A 20,398-nucleotide genomic window follows, 5' to 3' on the forward strand; every position below is an offset into this window, starting at 1 on the left:
TTCACTGACTTTACTCATGCCTATCCTTGGTATTTTCTATAAGGAGGGGATTAGTCAATGTGTGGAACTGGTTTTATGTGAAATGGAAGAGGCTAATTAAGAGAGAAAAATCAATTAAAGAAAAATCAAAGCTAGATTATAAGGAAAGAACTGAGACATACAAGAATAAGAGCCACAGTTTACAGGACAGTAATTGAATTTTGAATAAATTGATAGTTCATTTAATTGGATATATGAAGTTGGAATAATAAACAAAATTTAAAGAAACTTGCATTGCTTTTAAGACCTATTTCATTAAAAAAAGTTCAGTGTACCCATTTTCTTTAAGCTTGGCAGAAAGGATCGAAACACATTTGCAACCCTAGATCTAAACCCACACCAACTGGAATTTCTAAATTGAACTGTATTTACATCTTCCAAGCAAAAATAACAGAAAAGGAGACACAGCTGTGGAGGGCACTTCTTTGGGAGCCTCCTGTTTTTCCAGAACATGGAAGGAACTCTGGGGGGAGAAAGTACTTTCGAGCAACACTGTAGATGGGTGTGAACAGCTTTTACCTGATTTGAAAGTGGGAGAGAATTTGCATACTTCTTGTATGCACCCAATGAGTATTTTTCCTTTCCTATCACATGCCTGTGGATGGACTACTGCAACTGTTCTCAGCCTACTGCACACTTCCTTTAAAGTTCTGGTGGCAGAAAAGCACCCTGAAGTTACCACTTATCACTTCACATTTATTACTTTAATCATGGCAGGATGCAAAGTGCTAGGTACTTTCCAAAGAGACAATCCCGGCAATGAAATAACATGAATTCTTTTTCTTAATTAGCTTAATATTGCTATGAGTTCCAGTTTGTAATGAAAAAACACAGAACTGTCATTGTCAAGAGCTACAGAGGACACACACACACACATTAGGCACTTTGTTTTATTTTGCAAAAAAAAAAAAAAAAAAAAAAAAGTCTTTTATATATAAACCATTTCATTCTCTCTCAAAACATTCTACAACTATACAGCTGTTTGCTCCATCATTTGCATAGGAAATACCACAATACAAAAATAAGGTAGGGGGAGGCAAAAGAAGCAAAACAGCAACCAATTTATGCATGTGTTTCCACGTATAAACATTTGAAGCCTTACAAAATTATTTACATCATTTGTCAACTATTTACATTAAGAGCAACATTTCTAACTATAACAAACAAAACTATAATTTATCAAGTATATGTAAAATTGTCTTAAAAAAAAAAGAGTCTATCATATACCACAAATAAATAAAGACAAACAACAGTTTTAACAAAGCTAGGTTTTCCTGCAAGACCCTTTTTTGGTATTTTGATTGTTTATTTTACCCTTTGGTTGACAGCTTAATATTACGGCTTGTGAAATCCAGACACTTTTACTAGGTTTGTTTCATTTTCTCCTGTTGCCTGGCCAAATCCTACATGGTCTAACCTCATCTTTGGCTCTTCAATTACTATTTCAAGGCTGAACACTGTGGATCAAAGTCATTGTTAGCATAAAAGGGCACCACCTCACTGACTTCAGTGGAGTTTCAGCTACTTTTGTCAGCAGTAAATTCTCCCGTGTGTCCATCTCAACAGTGGATTAACTAAACTACACTGTAATTTTAAACAAAATTACTGTTTCCTTTACCTTCTAATAAATTATATGCAATATCCACATGAAACTAGATCATACTCGTGCTGAACCAGCTTAACATGTCTGTATATGAGAATTGCATCCTAAATCCTTCTTTTTAAAGTGATACTAAGTTTAGCTTATAGTAAGAGGTTTAACATTCTGTATGTATATCATAACTATCCCCACTATTTAAGCGTCCAACATTTACTTTACAGTTCATTCTAAATGTTCCCCCCTTTTAAGCAATTTGAAAACGAAATCCTGCTTTGAATATTCAGTGCACACTATTTGAGTTAACAGGTACAAAACATCTGAACATTTTGCTCATTTCTCTTAAGAAAAATGAAGCCCAGTTGGTATTGTTTTGAGAGGTATTTAAGTAACTTTTTTTTGTAAATGTGCCGTGTTATCAAATGTAAAACAACTGCTTTTTTTCAGATAATTCTTAGAAAAATTTTGTATTAAACCTAAAAAGCTGATTTGCATATTTACAAAATCTTTGTCATAGCAAACATGCAACATACAGAACAAAATGTTTTGTTCTATGGCTGTTTATGAATTTTTCTATGTATTTTATCTCCACAGAACAACTTAACATTTAAAAAAAAAAAAAAACACAAGTACTAAGTATGTCCAGTAAAAACCTGACAGATTACAATTCATGGCTCTTCCACTGCGTCCATTCATATGTAGCCTCTCATTAATTCATTTACTAAACACTGTCACAATGACAGTGCTTTGGTCAAAACACCACAAGAGAAAAACAAAAGTGTAACGCTGCCATGTGTCAAGACATAATACTTGTAAAGAGATGAAACCTGCTGACTAAAGCCATATACATCATGAGAGCAAACAAATGACTTGAACACTCCGGTATTGTGATACAGTGTCTTCCCTTTTTCTGCATAAATATACAAAATATACATTTCCAGTTGCCTTTGAGATTTCTTTTAAATGGATAATCCATACTCAAAAATTAAACTCATTTTAGTTGTACTTCGAGAGTCAATAGGAAATTGCATAGATACAGAACTGCCTCAGCGACAAGTCCAGCTTTCAGTTCTGATGCCTCTTCATGTGGAGAGCCAGGTGATCAGAGCGAGAGAAGCTGCGGTTGCACACAGCGCACTGGAAGGGCTTTGCCCCCGTGTGCTTCCTGTAGTGGCGCGTTAATTCATCCGAGCGTGCGAATCTCCAGTCGCAGCCTTCCCACGTGCACTTGTACGGTTTTTCACCTGGAAAGACAGAAAGCAGAGCACTGTCAGCTGTCGCTTCGTTTTCCAAAGAAAATCGGCGTGAGATCGCACCGCCACTGCTGCTCAGTTTAAAGATGAAAAACAACAACAAAGCGGGAACTGATCCTTCCCAATTATTCACAGGCATGTTCAGCAGGCCTCAAATTAACAACCTCTTGTTTGTTTCAGCAAATTTTGCACTTGAACCTCTGATTAATGCTTCATTAAAATGGCACCACTTCAGGAACTTTCAAACATAAGCTTAATACTCATTCAAGTTAGAGACAGCTACGGTACAGAAAGCAACACAGGTTTTAAAAAAACCCTGCATGAGAAATATGCTTCCTCACATCCATCTCATTATTAGAGGGTAGAGAGGAAAGTTTCAAAACAGTCAAGCCTAGTTTGTGATTGAACACTTGTACCTTTTAAAAAATTGTAAATTAAGTTAAACCGAGCTTTTTTAAAAGCTGAAACCAGTATGAAACTGGAAGATTTCTATAAAGATTCCTTACAATGTATAGATCTGTTTAAGATCTTCCGATGTGTGAACAAAGGTGCACAGTGTGTTACAAATACAACTGGGATAATATTTTCTAAAACATCAGAGGCAATAAAATCATGTGGTATTCTGGTTTGGGCTGGCTATATATAGAAGAAAGCATCTAAAATACCAAAGTCCTCAATTCAGCATTAAATGTCTTCAATCAGCTGCTTAAATAGCCATATTTTAGAGGAGGCAAGTGCTCGCTTGTTTCTGTCGGTCTATGCTGATGTAGACGGAGCATGGCATCTTGCTATGTTACAGAAAATCTGAATACAACTTTGAAGTATCCTGCTAGTCCTAAATACACTGGTCCAACCACCCAAAACACTTGCATTCATCCATTTTAAAACTATAAACAGGGTACTTGAAGCACATCTATAATTTACAAACTTGTTTGTTGAAATGGGAGAAACACGAAGACATGAAGCCACGATGAATTCTATGTGAAAAGAGAACTTTACATGTGGGCATACACCTGCTCAGGAGCTGGTATGGACATGATGTCACCATACAAGTACGCTTCGTATAAATAAAGAGCCTAAGATTTCCTATTTATAGGCTATTGGTTGACGCTGGTTGACAAAAACACCTTTCAGTTCGCACAGTCAATTGCTATCCATATCCTTTATATTAATTTGATCCATTTGGCAGAGAGAAAGAAAAGTGAGTTTATGTGAGCACTCGGCAGTAGCTTCACCTGAAGCAGAATCAGACCAAGGCTGGGCTTTCAAAAAATGCTTTCAGACAGCTTACAGACCTTCTTTCTCCCTCTCCATTTGGTCTTGGACCTTTACCCTCGCAGTTGCAATCCTATAGCGTTGTGGAGTGACTCATACTGTTGCCTGTTTTACCATCACGTTAGCACGCGGAAAAAAGACAAGGCAATATCCTGCAATTCAGCTGTTTGTTCTGCAGAAAACACCATTTGAGAAACTTTAGAACAGCACTTCAGAGTCTCTTAATTTTCATTTAAATGAAATTATGGAAATGGTTTTGTCTGTGAGTTTATACTGCTTCTTCTGATCAACTAAGTAGTAACTTTCCATCTACTAATAGCAGTAAAGTCATCTGTTTGCTCACCATGGGGAAGTACCTTCATACTTGCAGAATGATCACAACTAGAATGAGACCTCTAAAAGAAAAACTAACCAGCCAACCAAAATCCCTGCTCTTTGCACAAAGGGTAACCGGGATTTATTGAAATCACATAGAAACAATATCAAGCCTTAAGAAAACAACAAACCTGGGCCCTGGAATCACCTCCCAGAGTTCAAAATTATTTGATGGATGGTAAATCAGGCCACAATTTCTTACAAATTTCTGTCATGGTTGAATTTACCCTGCCTGATACCAACCAAAGACTGGAGTGATCTACAGTACAGGATATTTGTATTTGTTCCATGCAATGTTAGACTGCAGGTTAAAATATACATCTCATTCAAACACAGTGCATAAAGCTTTTCTAACATCAGAGAAGCCAGCTGAGATAACGCATTTGGTCTTCATGGCAGAGTGACAGAAAATATCTCTATTCGGTGCAGGATCTTTTGCAATATATACGTCATCCTTGATTTATTTAAACAGGGTCTTACTATAGTTCATGTGGGGGTCTGTAAAAGTTTGCACTACTGTTCCACAGGAATAATGCTAGAGTGATCTTCTGTGAATGCTTTGTGTTAAAATGCACAGAAGTTGCACAAAATCATTAATTTTGCATTTGAATCACCTTAACCCAAAACCAGTGTATTTCCTTTTCTCCTTTCCTTCCTCTCTTTCTCCATATTGTCTTTAAGCTCTTCTAATCAAATGTTTCTATCTGGTTTAGATTTATTCTTTTTTAACCTAAATCCAGAGTAGTCTCATCAAGATGACTCTGTAAGAGCTTCTGGACAATCTTTAATAAAAACTTTCACTTAAAACTGCCGTGATTGTCAGTTGTAATTCCCCGGGCTTGTGATCCCTCCCCCCCCCCAACTCTGACCACCCAGAGAGAGCATATCAATAGATGGGTCTCTGTATACTCCCAAGGTGTTTACCAATTTTCAGAATTGGCAATGAGAGAAATGGTTCAAGAAGACAGGAAGATGGCACTTATCATGTAAGAGATGAGGACTGCCTGGAATGAAATGGATGAGAAGGAGACCAGGAAACTAAACCCATTTTTTCTAAGCTTGGTGTTGAGGAGGTGTGAAGCATGTAGAAACTCACTGAGTGCTGCGCCGTGTTGTATTGAATAAGCAGTCTCAGAATTGTCCCATGCAGGTAGTACCTGACTCTAAGACCAAACAGAACCTCTGACCTCCCATTCTGACTCAATTGTAACAACACAAGTGGTGCGAAGACTCCTGGCACACAAACCACCAGAAACCAGGACTGTGGTGAACGGTGGGGCTTGCTGGACACAACAGGCTCCCAGTCAACGATGATCTCAATGGCAAGACCCCCACCAAACTCCAGGGGCCCCAGGTTCCCCGAGATATATCTAGAAACCTGCACAGCTTACTCCACCACAGCAGTCACCACACCTTGTAATGCTGCCATGGCCACTAAGACCTCCTGGAAGCTCAGGGGAAAAGGCACGTGGTGGGGCAGCGGCACGTGCAGAAGAGCCCTGCTGCCTTCTGCAGACCTGAGCTGAACTGAATAGTGTTCAGGGGATGGATGCACTGAGGGGAACAAGCTGGTGCCTTACACAGATTGTTTTAACAGTGTTACTTTTATGTACTGGAAATTAAAGCCAGAATGCTGCTTTTAACCCCTGCTTTGGCTACCAGTGAGAACTGGAAAATGTATTTTTAGCGCCAATATAGAGGCTCAGATTATTTTGAATAAATCCTAGGGGTAAAATACTGAATATCTATGTTTGTAATGCTAGTTTCCGTTGGAAAGTTCTATTTAAGAACTGAATCAATTTCAAATGTTTTCCTTTTGGGCAAGGAGGGAGGGGGGCACGAAAAAGAAGGTGGAGATTATTTTCACTCCTTTAAAGAAAGCAAAAGGACAACTAGCTGGTAGCATTTTCTCTCTCCTGGTCTATACACATGCTTTTTGTCATTTAGCAGAAATAAGAATTCAGTGTAAATTCTTGTGGCAAGGGGAAAAAAAAAGCCTCATGTTATATTTTCTGAAGTGATCCTCCTGCTTTGCTACACTGACTTTAAAGCACTCAGCAATCTGGGTTTGAGGATTTATTTTAGAAGAACAACAACAAACAACACACATATACACAACAAGGTATACACAACAAGGGACACTGAACCCTTTATCCAGTATTTTCATTGGCTACATAGTAATGTAAGATTTGTTTATTTTAATGATTGTGTGAAATACAGTAGCTGCAAAGTTTCAGAAATATTTGGTTTTCCTCCAGCAATTTAGGACTTCTATAGGGTGTTAAACCAAGAATGCCATTGGTCATCAAATACGAATGCAGTATAGCTCAGTTACTGGAACACGATCACTGTATCAAACAGATATTTCACTGTAAAAGCAAGAAAACAGCTAACTCCTCCACTTCAGGGGAGCTTCCACGGGATTTGTTAGAATGTCAACACTGTTCAACTAAAACACCATGGAGGAAGCTGGTACCGATTTCTAGCCAAATAGCACGCTCCAGCCCTTTCTTCCCAAGCCAGAAATATTATACACAGCACTTCTGGGAAACAGAACTGCTTTCCTTTAAATTATACTTCAACAGGATAGGGATTTCATAAGTTTAATTGGATTTTTGTATAACCTCCTTCCAGTATCACTGATTTAAAATATTTTGCTAGGCTTATGCATCCCAAAATATATTTTAAGTTCTTGAACTGTTAATAGGCATCCATTCTACAGTTTTAAAAATAAATTTGTAGAGCATGAGAAACAGGCTTGTATTTGAGCATAGAAATTTTAAGTACTAATGTTTAGTTTGGAAGCTCTTTTACAGAAAGCACCTAACACGAGATAAGGGAGTTTAACCTGAAAGAAGACTATTCTTCGTGCAATGTGTTTATCTGCCAAATATATATGTATATATATATATACATACACACACACACAAAATGCTTTAGGATTTCAAGATGTCAAAAAGATGTCTGGGTATCTACATATAACATGCTGACCATACTGTCCACTTCGACACACAAACTACCCCACTGTAGATCCCAAGGTTTGGGACTCACGCTGATACCTCAAAAGCATTATCTGGACCGGTGAGTCACAGTGCTGGCTCTTCTCCTTTTAATTTATCTTCATGCGACACAGTAGTTTAAAAATACACCAAGTGCTTTCCTAACTTTAATTCTATCTACTGGCAGTGACGGTTATTCCCATACTCACGTGGGTAAGGTACAGTGCCACCCACGGGGTAGACGATGGTCATTCAGAAAACACCCTTTACCACATTGACCTTGTTCTAGAAAATGTTTCTATTTAAGTTGCTGTTTGGAAAAGAGTCACTGAAAACCTCCACTAGCGATGAATTTCTCCATTAACAAAAAAGTAAGCTTCCTCACCTCACCCAAGAAAAGACTTGTGTGACTTTATTTTTGTAATTCACTACTAGAATTGCTTTCCTTAAATATAAAGCTGCAAACGTTGCAGGCCAGATTTTCAAACCTAAATTTAGTCAGCTGCACTGGTATGCAGAAACCCAAATACAGGTATTACACCCACCAAAACCTGCAATGTCTCTTATTTTCTGTCAGAGCTATGAGCTTCTTTAAGGAAGAAATAGCAGCACAGCTTTCAAACTGCAAAAACACAACGTCTGATTACAGGCTCGTAAGAGTATAGAATGATCCCTCCTCCCAGTTTTCCGTCATTTTTATGTTACTTGTGTTTATCATGTGCAAGCTACCTAATGCTACGTGCTTTAAAGAGCGTTTGAGACCCACCTAAGTGTTTGCAACTACGGGCCAAGTAAACAGGCCTCTGTCAAATGGAAATGCAAGGGAGTGCCAGCAGCCTCCATGCGTCTGACAGAGCCGGCACGATGACTCCAGTGACTTAAAAAGGGACAATTTCAACCAAGGTCCCACATTTCAAGGCTGCTGCTGGACATGACAGGGAACAGAAGACACAGACGACGTGAGTAAGCTGGCTAGAAGATGAAATGCCCATTCTTGTTCTGTAGGAAAGTGTTTTCACCTGGTGGTGGAGAAGGGGGTGGGGAAGGGACCCCTTTGAAGTTGTGAGGAGGCACGCATCGCCTTCATGAGTCACTGACAAAGACAACACGTTTCGGCTCTCTCCGTGCCATATCGCTGTCTGGCATCTGCCTCCTCAGGAGTGAGAAGACGGACGTGTCTGACAATAGCAGAAAGCCAGCCCCAGGTAGTCCAGACAACACGTAATCCCGGCCCAAGCAGCGGCCGGCCTAGCTTTGGGGCAAGACTCAAACCCATCGGTACCACAAAACACTCTGCTCCACTGGAATAACTTTCACAGTGCCAAGCGCTGGCCTTGAAACACATGCGACTAGGTGTGATAAGAAGGTGGGAGGAAAAGCAGAAGCTTCTGCACCATAGTGATTGTACCAGTAGGTACCTATGTCATGTCCAGTTTTAAAACAGGCTAATGAGAGAGATTTGTCTGCCCCCCAAGTTTTCTGACACATTTGCTTTCAAATCTTCCACATCTTAAAATTAGTTGTCTTAGTTCCCTGACATATTACAATCAAATTTTTAGAAGAACTAGGAACAAATGCAGGTTTTCCCTCTGTTTTAGCTTGCCTGAAATAGCCGTCCTCTAGGTTACAGGATCACAGTTTTAAAGTCCTACCTCTTACAGCTGACTGGAATCAAAAGCAGTTGCTTGGGTACCTTTCTGCTCTCATTCAAAGTAAGTTTTTACCTCTGAAAGTTCACCTAAAGTTGGACCTTCCTTCTGTCATCAACTATGCATTTTAGTCATTGTTAAAAGCAGATTTTTAGCTTGCATTTTTGCCTCCATTTAAGGCTTTTTTTCCAGAGAAAGAACAGAAAGATGAAATTTCAAAATTTAAAAAAAAAAAAAAAAAAAAAAAAAAACTCAGCTGCTTAAAAGCTCTTTAGTGCATCGAAATTCTCTGTGTTGTCCAAGACGGAGAGGGATTAGAAGGCTGACGGCGCACAAAGAGGTTGAAGGAAATCCAGCTTATTTTGTGAGTTGATGAAATAAATGCAGTCCTTGAAACATCCAGTCCCCCAGTGATATGAATGCATAACATATGCTGCACATTTTAAAATGTGATAAAAGCCTGTGCCTAGTATAGTAAGGGCTAATGGGTGACCATTAAGTACTATTTCACAACAAAACAGGATTTTAAGGAATCCCGTAACAGAGTTCCCTTTGGTAAGCCCCATCGCTGATAAATCAAGTAGTATTTGATCTTTCCAACAGAAGCATGAACAGGAGAAAAGGTAATTTTTTGGTAAGCAGGGAGGACAGTCAAAAAAAACCTTATGCATCATTCCATTTCTGACAACACCTATGAAAGGGCAGTATCCTTCTCAGAGCTCCCACCAACGCCCGAAGTGCTCTTGTTTTGCTAAGTGTTGTCTTACGCAGTTCAAGGATTACTGGGGAATCTTGACTGGCCTGTGAAACGGTTTATTTTCTTTCTGGCATAAGATTCTGTCTTAACAGAGGTGGTCTCTCCACAAGGAGATATGCAAACAAAGAGGAAAGGAATTTTTTTCTAAGTAGGTTTATAAGAAATCCATGCCATCTGGGGTGCATGGCCGTGTCTACAAGTTCTGTGCTGAAGAACACATTTCCTCATCCACGCCTGTGGTGCAAGAACAGCTCTTTAGCTCTCATACCAATAACACTGGCTCTTGTGTAGTCAGATAAGAGGTGCTCTTAAAATGGAATTCATTAAACATGTACTGTAGACTTCCAGATTTCCATCTACTGTATGCACACACAAAAAAACTGAAAGCAATACATTAAAGCTATTTTAATTCAAAGCGAAGCGCTGTACACTTGCCAAAATCAAAGGTTTTAATATGTCCTTAATCAGAGTTGTTAGAGATCACCGAATATAAATAATGCAGCCTGACAGGACAGGAATGCTGCTACCAAGATACTCAGACTAAACTAGGACATTACTTACATGTTTCTAATCTTTCCCCGATGGGAGGTGCAGGTCATCTAACAAACAACAAACAACAGCACTCACCACACGTTCTGTGGAACCAGGAATCAATTGTCCAAGTCAAGCTCAGAAATTAATTACAATAAGGAATGTCTAATCAAATAATGGAAAGTTTTAATCACTGGCAATTGCTGTGAATCTTGGACTATATTAGTGTATGTAGGGCGGTCTCAAAACGAACTATATTTAAATCCGGTCTCTTAGGTCAACAGTTTCCTTATCAGGAATCAAATATCCTGGAACTGAAGTTTAATCCTCTCAGGGAGCAATTGACAGAAACAACACTGTTTTTTTGTTGTTTTTGCTTTAAGCTTTCATGCTCAGAGAGACCTTCTAGGCTTTTAATCAAAAGGAAAATGTTAGGCTTTTCTTTTAAGTATCTCAAGTCTAGCAGGAGTATCCCTCACCTGACACCTTGGAATTTCATCCCTGCATCCTAAAAATTGAGTGCCAGACACTGACGTGAATGACCGGTAATATTTAATTAAAACTTAGCCTTACATTGCTAACAGTTCACCCAGAAAAGAGCAACGCATTCAAACATGTCTCGTTTAGGTTATGACTACAGATAAAGAACTGAATCAATTAATCCCAAGGTCTGCAATCATCCACAAAGTGTTTGAAAAATGCATCATTTTCCCTTAAACTGTGGTTTGCAGAGGAAAATAATGTACTTCCATTTCTCACACAGGCAACTAATGGATTTAGCAGAATTCATAAATAAAAGATAACAACATATTCTCCAGCAGTGTCTAGCAACACTGCACTTTAATGCACTTTGTCAACAATTTTATTTAACTCTCCTCCATTTTTCCTTATTCTCTCTACCAATGACGGCATTTACTGACATCTCCTTAAAGCACAATCTGTGCAACTGACTCATTCAACAGTTTAAAGAAACAGAATCTGCATGGAAATACTACTTAATGGTTATTTTCATGATCCAAAAGATTTTTCCAAGATAAAGTGTTGCTACAGGCATGGAAAGCTGCTACCATGCATGAGGCAGAGCCTTGCGGAGCTTCAGTTCTCCACTCGTACAACACGAATGAAATCCTTCCTTTAATTCTTGGGATGATTCGAGTCAATGCATGGTTTTGTGAGGTGCTTTTTTTTTTTTTTTTTTTTTTTCCCCAGTAGGAGTCCACTACTGCTTGTCTTCCTTTCTAAAGAACAGGCATCCTGAATGCCTGGCAATGCTATCTGGTGCCACCATTAACACGCATACATGTACAACTATGGCAAATTCTGAGCACAAAGTCCTGAGGACTGCAAAGGTCCATTGCACACAACTGGTTCTAATTCTGGTGTACCATCACAGGCTAATTCTGGATCGATTGAGGCAGAGATCTAAATTAAAATGAAACGTTTAACACCTTGAGGAACTGCACAAGATAGCAGCTGTCCCATGCCTATGTAACATTTGAAATAACTAGGGACAGTGGAAGTATTTTGAGTGCATCTCATTTAGAGAAATGCCATTTCTCTGGAGTTATCTCGGCTTCCACTTCCCATCACCAAATACAAACTAGATCTATAGATAGAGATGAAATAGTTCTGCAGTTAATGTTAGAAACTATTAATGGCAAACCCACCATGTGATCAGAGAACATGCCTGTACAAAGACTCTGTATACAGAAAACCAATATGCAGCTGGAAAATGTCCTCGATGTGTGCGCCTTGATGTGTTCAAAACAGTGACAGATTTTCTTCTAAAAAACATACACAATTCTCAAGAGTGCAGCTGTTCACGGAAATAATAAAAAATACCCTAGAGCCAGCAGCTCTGCTGCAGTATCACGGGTAGGGTACAGGTAGGGCATTCCAGGTGCCTGCATATCAAAGGCTCAACTTCAAGAGTCCCAAATTTCTACACATAAAGAAATGCAACAGGCAAAGTTATAGGACCGCTGTTTCTAAAGGATAGTTTGATATATGTGTCTACTCAGACATCACAGAAGAGATCTAATGAGGTTTATCTGCAACAGGCAATGAACTGCTTTGCACTGACATTTGGCACGTTTTTCTAGTTGGACACAGAGCTGTTATGCCTGTGCCTTACGGTAGTTTTCATGCTGGACAGCCTGCAATAAATACCTAACACCCCCCCCACATTCTACACACTAGTTGCACAATACAAGTTATGAAACTAAACTCGTTCCATGACTAACAGGTAAAATCCCTGCTTCAAGATGTCAAAAAAATACAATCTATTTTGACAGATGCTCCAACAGGTACTACAGCACGCTGAGTATCACTCTCTGCCCGTTTCAGGAATAACTCATACCGAGTTACTCATACCACGCTGAAGTATTTAAGCTATTCAAACATACTGGACATCTGCTCCAGAACTGCACAGAGATGGACGCACAATGTTGTGTTATCTTTGCAGCAGCTGAATATTTGCTTATGGTCCATGTTTTGGGTTACCAGTGTATCAACAACCAAAACTTAGTTTGTAACTGACAAATGCTAAAGCATTATCTAAAGGAAGGAAAAAAAATGTATGCCTGCTTCAGCAACTGGAACGTTAACCTTGCTTAGTTGGTTATGTGACTATTGGATTCCAAATCAACAGTGAAAGCGTGAATACAGAGTCCAGCATAATTTAATTAGATAAGAACTATACCAGTTTATACCATCTGACTCACTGCAAGGTAAACGCCTAAGAAAAAAAGTACAGGATTTTCCTCTTGCGCGCTTCCTCCAGTTTTATTTAAACATAGAAGTCCGACATGTTCATATTTGAATTCTAAGGAAGACTATAGCCTGCATTCCACCTATCAAAAATAACATTTTCCTTAAGTTTGTTCTCAAAGAACATCTATTAGACTCAGTGAAAGCCATTCAGAACAGAAAGACTGCTAAATAAATACTGTGAAAAGGCTGAGATTTTCCAATACAAAAGGAAAACCATAAGGTCTGTCTTGACTTTTAATGGCAGACAAACTTTGCTGCAGGCTCTTTTATTTTAAGATGACAGATTGCTGAGAAGGGCGGGGACTGGTTGGGATGAGAGAGAGACTGCAGCCAATTTTAAAAGGTATTGTTAAGAAACTAAGAATAAGGAGAAAACAACTTCAGTGGTCCATGATTACTAAAGAACGGGTTTAGCCAGATAAACAGGTCTGCTATCCCTGAAGGGATTTGAAAGAATATCACACACAACTTTATTAAAATGGATTACGTGACAATTACTTCAGACTTTGAAGGTAAAAGCTTCGCAAGTCTTTAGAAAAAAAAAAATTAAAATCAAAGCTCAACAAACACCGTATGAACTCATAGTTCTGGGGGATGGGGTGCACAGAAAATGGACTGTATGCACACAGAAACACACCCTCAAATTCAGTCCTCGGTATCAAGTCCCTCTCCTCTGAGGTCAGTAGGGAGATTCCCCTGAAATCCTGAGGGAGCTGGGCCCCCAGAGTACCCCAGTTGCTCTGAGATTGTGTCTCCCTCGTTAGGTAACCCTCAGTTAATTGATTTACGTGGTTTCGGGTGCATCAGAGATCCTGCTCGTTAATCGACACATTTCAGCCGTATGTTATGAGGGAGATTAGAATCTGTACTGGAAATCTTGAAGTATTAAATGAATATTCAAGAGAGTTAAACTAATCCAAACTCCAAAATAATGCAGGTAACAGGATATGGACTCACATTCTTGCATGTTAACACTTTAGACAGTTTATCCCTTCATTCACCTCCCCAGAAGACCCTTTGTATTCCAGGCTTGCCTAAATTCACTAGATTTTTATCTAAAACAACATTCTTGTTTCCATGAATACATCAGCTTCTCTGACCTTTGCACATTAATCCACATTTCTAAGGTCAAACATCTATAGGTTAAAAAAAAAAAAAAAGTGAAGGTAACAATAAACATTAGTGACCCTAAGCAATGTATATTAACGATGTACACATACTTCTATGCACACAAGCATTAACTTTAAAAACCTAGTCATTACTGAAAGTACAAAAAATACAAGTTTATTTTAAAAAGGGAAAGCATACGTTTCAAACGAAGCCTAAGTAATGCTCCTTTTTAGAGTAGAAGCTTGTTTTTATCTTCTACCTGGTTATTGTATAAAGCAAGTGACATATTTAAAACCGAGATTCAATTGCGGGCTGAAATGCGTAAGTGCACAGACACACACTTACAGATTATTTATTAAAGGGCAGTAATATTGCACTCTCTGACATTATTCAGGTTTATAGCCTCACAAAATATCTTTATTAAGCTAGCTGGTAATGAGTGAATTTGTACGTATCAAAAATGTGTGTTCTTGTTTAGTCTATTACTACAGTTAAGCAATAATCCTTGTACAGTTGCTTTTAACTTTTTACTGTGATTGCACCACAGATAACTTTCATTTATCAAAACAAATTTTCCATAGTAACATTTAGCCTGGAGATACTCAATTTCTCTACAATAATCTAAAGATACATTCAGAGCAGCTGCTGAATACACAGCCTTGTTTCCAGAGATACTGAAATATTTTGTTAGATCATAGCTCATGTTCTGTTCTGTTGACTTTTGGGTTAAACTTAAGTGAAATCCCATTACTTGAGCAGCACAACCACAGTGTTGACAGCCTGCTTCACTAAGCGAATTGCTTGAACTGTGACTCCTGTTTTGCTTTGAATTGATGTTTACACGTAAGAGTTGGCATTCACACTCCATTTTAAAAAACAAGAGTAGTAACCCTCTCATTTTATTTCTACGGAGAAAAAAAAAAAAAAAAAAAAAAAAAAGCAATTAAGCAATTGTCTTTTTACTGTAAAGATTTAGCGTGACCAGTTTTGTATTAAGATCCCAGCAAAGAACTGTCCTAGTAGCTGCAAACGTGCTGCTGGGGAGCTAGCTATTTCTCCCCCTACCTCCCTTTCTTGCCATGCTTTCTGTCTACATGGGCCCACCCTCAGGAGCAGACCCTGCAAAGTTTTGCCTTCACATAACTGTCCTTTGAAGGCACAGCTCGTGTGTGCGTGGATAAGCAAAGCTTTGTCCTGAGCTTGGCTCGGTGCAGGCCCACGAACTGGGACTGTCTGTAGCTGCAGGCAGAACTCGATCAAGGTACAAACACAAATGTTACACACAGTTTTCATTTTCATTTCCCCCATTTTAATGTCTTTCACCAACAAAAAACTGAAATGAAGTCTCTGTGCTTCTTTTTCTTTTTAATGTAGAACAGTTTGTCTTAAAAAAAAAAAAAAAAAAAAGGCATACTTAATGCTAAGGGCTATTTAAATTGAGATACCTGGGGAATTTTCATTACTTTTCTGAAAAAAAATAAGATTAAGTAATTCTAACAGGTCAAAGATAAAGCTCAAAATATAGAATTCTATTTATTTAGATAAATCTTTAAAATTAGAGCACTTAAGTTGAATTCATTATTCACAGGAATCAAGTCCTATTTTTTGAAAAACAGTATTTCCATCTGTTTCATTCTTTACTGATTTGAGTTTTGTATTGTAAAAGGTTCAACAAAACTGCATTAAGAATAAAAAGAATTCTTACTAACCTAACCAAACCTGAAACTTTTCTTAACTGCCAGCCTGATCTCATACCACTCTACAGAAAGCAGGGAGAAGATAGCAGATCAAACGCTTCTGCCTTTACAAAAGATGTATAACCCATTAATGAGCAAGACACAGTGAGAGAGCGAGTACATACCCGTATGAGTTCTCAGGTGCGCTTTTAAGTGAGAAGACTTTGTATAAACTTTCGTGCAGCCTAAAACAAAATAAAATAAGATGGAAGAGAAATGTTTCAGTAGGGAGAATAGGAACGCTCCACATCATGTTTTAACTTCCTCATGCAGTGCTGAGGTACTATCTGGAAGCATTTAAGTTTATTACCTTCTGGCACCATAACCATTTAGAAGTATAATTTAATGTAGAAAGCTCCTAGGAGACATTGCTTTACATAGAAAAAAAAATATGTATGTTTCTGGTAGACTTAATAACTTCTAATGTAGTGTAGAATAATCTACGTATAGTAACACCTGCTACATAAGTTAACAGCTCAGAGACAGACTTTTTTTTCTTAATTTTCCTAAAGAATTTGCTGAAACCAGTCTGTGTTGTTGTTACCCAGGATTCTACATCACTTTTCCATTATGCAGTTATCATGCACACCAACCGGGAGATACACCACTGTGAGTAGTATTTGTAAAGGGAGAGAGAACCAAGAGCTGCGATTTCTAGGTGTGCGCAGAGCAGTGTCAGCGTCCCGTATCTGGCACCACGCATTACTCGAAGGAAAGGTTTGTAGAGTTAGATTCCTCTTCCAGTGCAATATAATAGAAGGATAGTCTCGAAGGGAATTTATCTGTAGACAATTTTCAAAGGTAGTTTTAATGGATATATCTAGGCAGATGAATTCCCTATTTGTACCAGGGGAGATACAGCCATAGCCTTGACTGCCAGGAACTGAAGCGAGTCTTTCAGCATCAGATTCAAGCTCAGCTGCTGCTCCGTCACAAGAGCTGGAAAGGCAAGAGCATGAGCTGGACAGCCACACTGACTTTAACTACAGAAGTGTTTTTTTTTTGTGTGTGTGTGTGTGTGTTTTTTGTTTTTTGTTTGTTTGTTTTTTTAATGGAACACAACTTTTGTAACACAGGAAAGTGAGCTCAGGAGTTTAAGAGGGTAACAAATGACACAAAGAAAATGATGTGCATTATTTAAAGAATGTAAATACACACCACACTAAATAAGATGCTGAAGAAAAAAATCTATTTTAACAAGAAATTATTTGTTTCTCTAAGCATACTACAGCTAAAAGAAAAGACTGTAATTAATCACACTTTCTTATCACAAGAGCTCAGTTTTCTGGAACTCATTGCTTACCAGGATAGTCACAGTAGTGAATACGTCTTTTCTCCAAATCTGGGTTACTTCTTCTGTTGTATCTGACTGGCTGGATGTTCTGGGGAGTTATTGGCAGAGTTGCTGGCAAATTCGGGTTGTGAATTGCCAGCTTGGAAGCTATAGTTGCGGCATATGACGGAGGGGGGGTTAAATTCTGTAGCATCTCTGCTTGTCTGTCTGGACTCCCAGGCTCTGAGCTTGGGGGCGAAGGGGGGAAGTAAGTGGCCTGCTGCTGAAGAAACTGGTTTGGCATGGTGTAGGTGCAGGGGGGAATACCCTGGAACTGTTTCATTGCAGTCTGTGGAACCGCCGAGGAGAGGGTGTTAAGGCCTGCCATGGCTGACGGCATGGAAACATTGCTAAGGGAGTCCATGACGGCTGCCTGAGGAGTCGTGGTGGGCATATCTAGATCCGGTGAGCTCAAGAGCTGATACAACTGGCCTTGCTGGGGCGTGACAGAGAGATGGACGTCTGGAGTTGGAAGCTCCTGCTTGATGAAAATGTTGTTCACGTCAGGAGTTTGGTGAGAGCTGAAGATGCTGGTAAACTCGGGAAGGGCCTGAGTAGGGGCAGGGGCTGGGGCAGTAGTTTCACTCTGGTGGCTGAAGATGGTGACAGGTTCGGTCTTGATGTGGGTTACGCAGGGTCGCTGGGATTTGTACAGGCCAGTTCTCAGGTGACTAATGTCAGGGAGGAAGACGTTCATGTTGATGCTGTAAGGCAAGCCTTCACTGTCAGTGAAGAACTGGTCTACAACTGAGGCACTGTCTCGTCTGTACTTTTTATGTTCGGGGATGACCGGGACGGGCGGAAGCTGAGGCGCCAGGTATTTCTCCATTTCACATCTCGTCTGCAAAAAGAAACGTACGATAACCCCCATGACTTGTTACCCACTGAGAAACAAGATGGCACGTACGTCGCGTGAGACTTCAGAAATAAAAAAACAATGCTCCTTAGCCAACCCCGAGTTAAATACGGAGGGAGTTTTAAATAAAAAGCTGCCTTTTATAACTGGGAGGCTAATCAACATCATCAAGAGCGGGAAGGTAAAGCGCCGGCACGCAGAGCAAGCACCGAGACTGATCCGATGCCTGGGCGTACGACAAACTTTTCATCTTTATGTCTACAAGACAGCACTACACAGAGGAATGACAGGCTCCGTGTCTAATCTACAGATCTGGCGCTCGGGAATTCGCTGTTTAACAAGGCTGCTGCCGGTCTGTTTCGCCCGCGCCTCTTTGAAATGCGAACTTTAAAAAGCCACATCCTCGGCTGGCTACCCGAGCGCTTCAGACGATGTTCATACACACTCGATCCCTGCGCTTCCAGGACTTCTCGCGCGTGGAAGAAGGGCGTTTGATGAGAAACACGGAGCGTGAAGACAGAAATAACACCGAATAAAAGGAAGGCGGGCTGGCTACGCTACCGTACCCCTCGTGCGAAGCGTCCCGGGGACTGCGTTAAAACTTAAAAAATAAATCTGCACGGTGTGTAATTGGTTAACAGCGTGCTCAACACGTCCCTATTCATGCCTCGGTGCCGGGAGAGCTCTTTAATTACTGGGATCGTTCCCTTGGTGTAGTGGTGCGAGGGAATCCGTGGGTGGCGAGCGCCTGATGCATGCCTGGTACAGTCATCGGCAAAACATTTATCGTGCACTCTCCAGTGGGCAAATGCTACATTCCCCCTCGCCCTGTCAAGACGGCGCTCATTCCAGATCCGTTTAGCACCCGAAAAGAGAAAGCAGCTGCCAGGCAGCAACCCCTGCCCCAGAGCGGCTTTCGAGCCCTTCCTTCAAAGGCAGACCACCAGAAAACAAAACAAACACACCGGCCCGGCGCTTTGATCCGGGGCTGCCCTAACACGCCAGGCTGCTTTTTTTTTTTTTTTTTTTTTTTTTTTTTTTGGGGGTTTTTTGCCCCCCCCCCCCCCTCCTGTTTACAAGCCGGGGGCAGCTCGCTTTGAAGCCGAGCCCCCAACCTGCGGCTCCCCCAGCAGCCGGCCCGCTCCCCGTCGGCTTCTGGGGACGGGCACGGAGCCCCCGGTGCGTGCCCCCCACCCCAGCACGACCCCACCCGCGGCAGCGGCGGCGGCTCCCAACACACCCGGCTCCCCCCGACCCGTCCGACGGACGGCACCCTCTCCTCTCCTCTCCTCCCCTCTCCTTCCTCCTCCTCCTCCTCAGCCCCCTTCGCCTACCTGCACCATCTCCTCCGCCGGCAGGGACGCGCCGCCGCCCCCGCCGCCCCCCGGGTGCTGCTGCTGAGGGGGCGGCTGCGGCTGCTGCTGCTTCATGTCCTCCCCGGGGAAGATGGGCGCCTCCCTGGCCCCCAGCACGGGCTTGAGCTGCGCGAACACCGGCTCCTCGGGCTGCTGCACGGCGCCCAGGCGGGCGCTCATGCTCAGCACCCGGGTGGCCATGAGGCGAGGCGGCGGCGGCACGGACCCAGCGGCGCTGGGCTCTGGGCGGCTCCGGCTCCTGCTCGGCTCTCGCTGTCCAGGAGCCCCAGCCCGGCGTGGCCCTCAGTGCCTCCGCCCGTACCTGGCCACGGGTGTCTATCGGGCCGCACACGCCCGCCCCTATCCCCCCCTCTCCGCCCCTATCTCCCCCACTCCGCCCCCCGCACCCCACCCGGCGCGGGGAAGGGGCCGGCCCTCGGGGCCCGCGGGATGGCGGCGGGCTCCTCCCCGCGGCCCGGCACGGCCCGGCACGGCGCGGGGCGCCTCAACAAGTGCCCGTCAGCCCGGGCCCCTCTCGGGTTTTAGTGTCATCTGCAGCCCTCCGCGGCTGGGTATAACCGCCTTGCCCACCTCTCGTCTTCAAAAGGGGGGTTTAAAGCCGGTCACTTCAAATTCATGATTATTATCGATATTGTTTTTGTTTTTTTTTTGTCCCGGAGACAACTCGTGCTCGAAACCTGCTGTGAATGAATTTTGGTGCTACCGTTCGCATCGCTGCCGTGTGCTGAGAAAAGTGCTGT

At 41.4% G+C, this 20,398-nt stretch overlaps 1 protein-coding gene across 1 annotated transcript; it reads right to left on the reverse strand.

The window, feature by feature from the left end:
• Nucleotides 1-942: 942 nt before the first annotated feature.
• KLF5 (Kruppel like factor 5) lies at nucleotides 943-20,002 on the reverse strand. The gene is made up of 4 exons (XM_035320725.1): nucleotides 19,617-20,002; nucleotides 17,397-18,267; nucleotides 16,219-16,278; nucleotides 943-2,880 (listed from the first exon to the last, which is right to left on the reverse strand). Exons 1-4 carry the CDS (start codon nucleotides 19,836-19,838, stop codon nucleotides 2,702-2,704), a joined length of 1,332 nt encoding a protein of 443 aa, XP_035176616.1. The 5' UTR covers nucleotides 19,839-20,002; the 3' UTR covers nucleotides 943-2,701.
• Nucleotides 20,003-20,398: the final 396 nt, after the last annotated feature.

The sequence above is a fragment of the Oxyura jamaicensis genome, chromosome 1, assembly GCF_011077185.1.
Source record: "Oxyura jamaicensis isolate SHBP4307 breed ruddy duck chromosome 1, BPBGC_Ojam_1.0, whole genome shotgun sequence".
Lineage (NCBI taxonomy): Eukaryota > Metazoa > Chordata > Aves > Anseriformes > Anatidae > Oxyura > Oxyura jamaicensis.

Coding starts and splice junctions, on each gene's coding strand:
- KLF5 (XM_035320725.1), bottom strand. CDS start 19,838: ATGGCCACCCGGGTGCTGAGCATGAGCGCCCGCCTGGGCGCCGTGCAG. Junction 18,268..19,616: donor CGGCGGAGGAGATGGTGCAG/GTAGGCGAAGGG, acceptor TTCTTTTTGCAG/ACGAGATGTGAAATGGAGAA. Junction 2,881..16,218: donor GCACCTGAGAACTCATACGG/GTATGTACTCGC, acceptor CTGTCTTTCCAG/GTGAAAAACCGTACAAGTGC.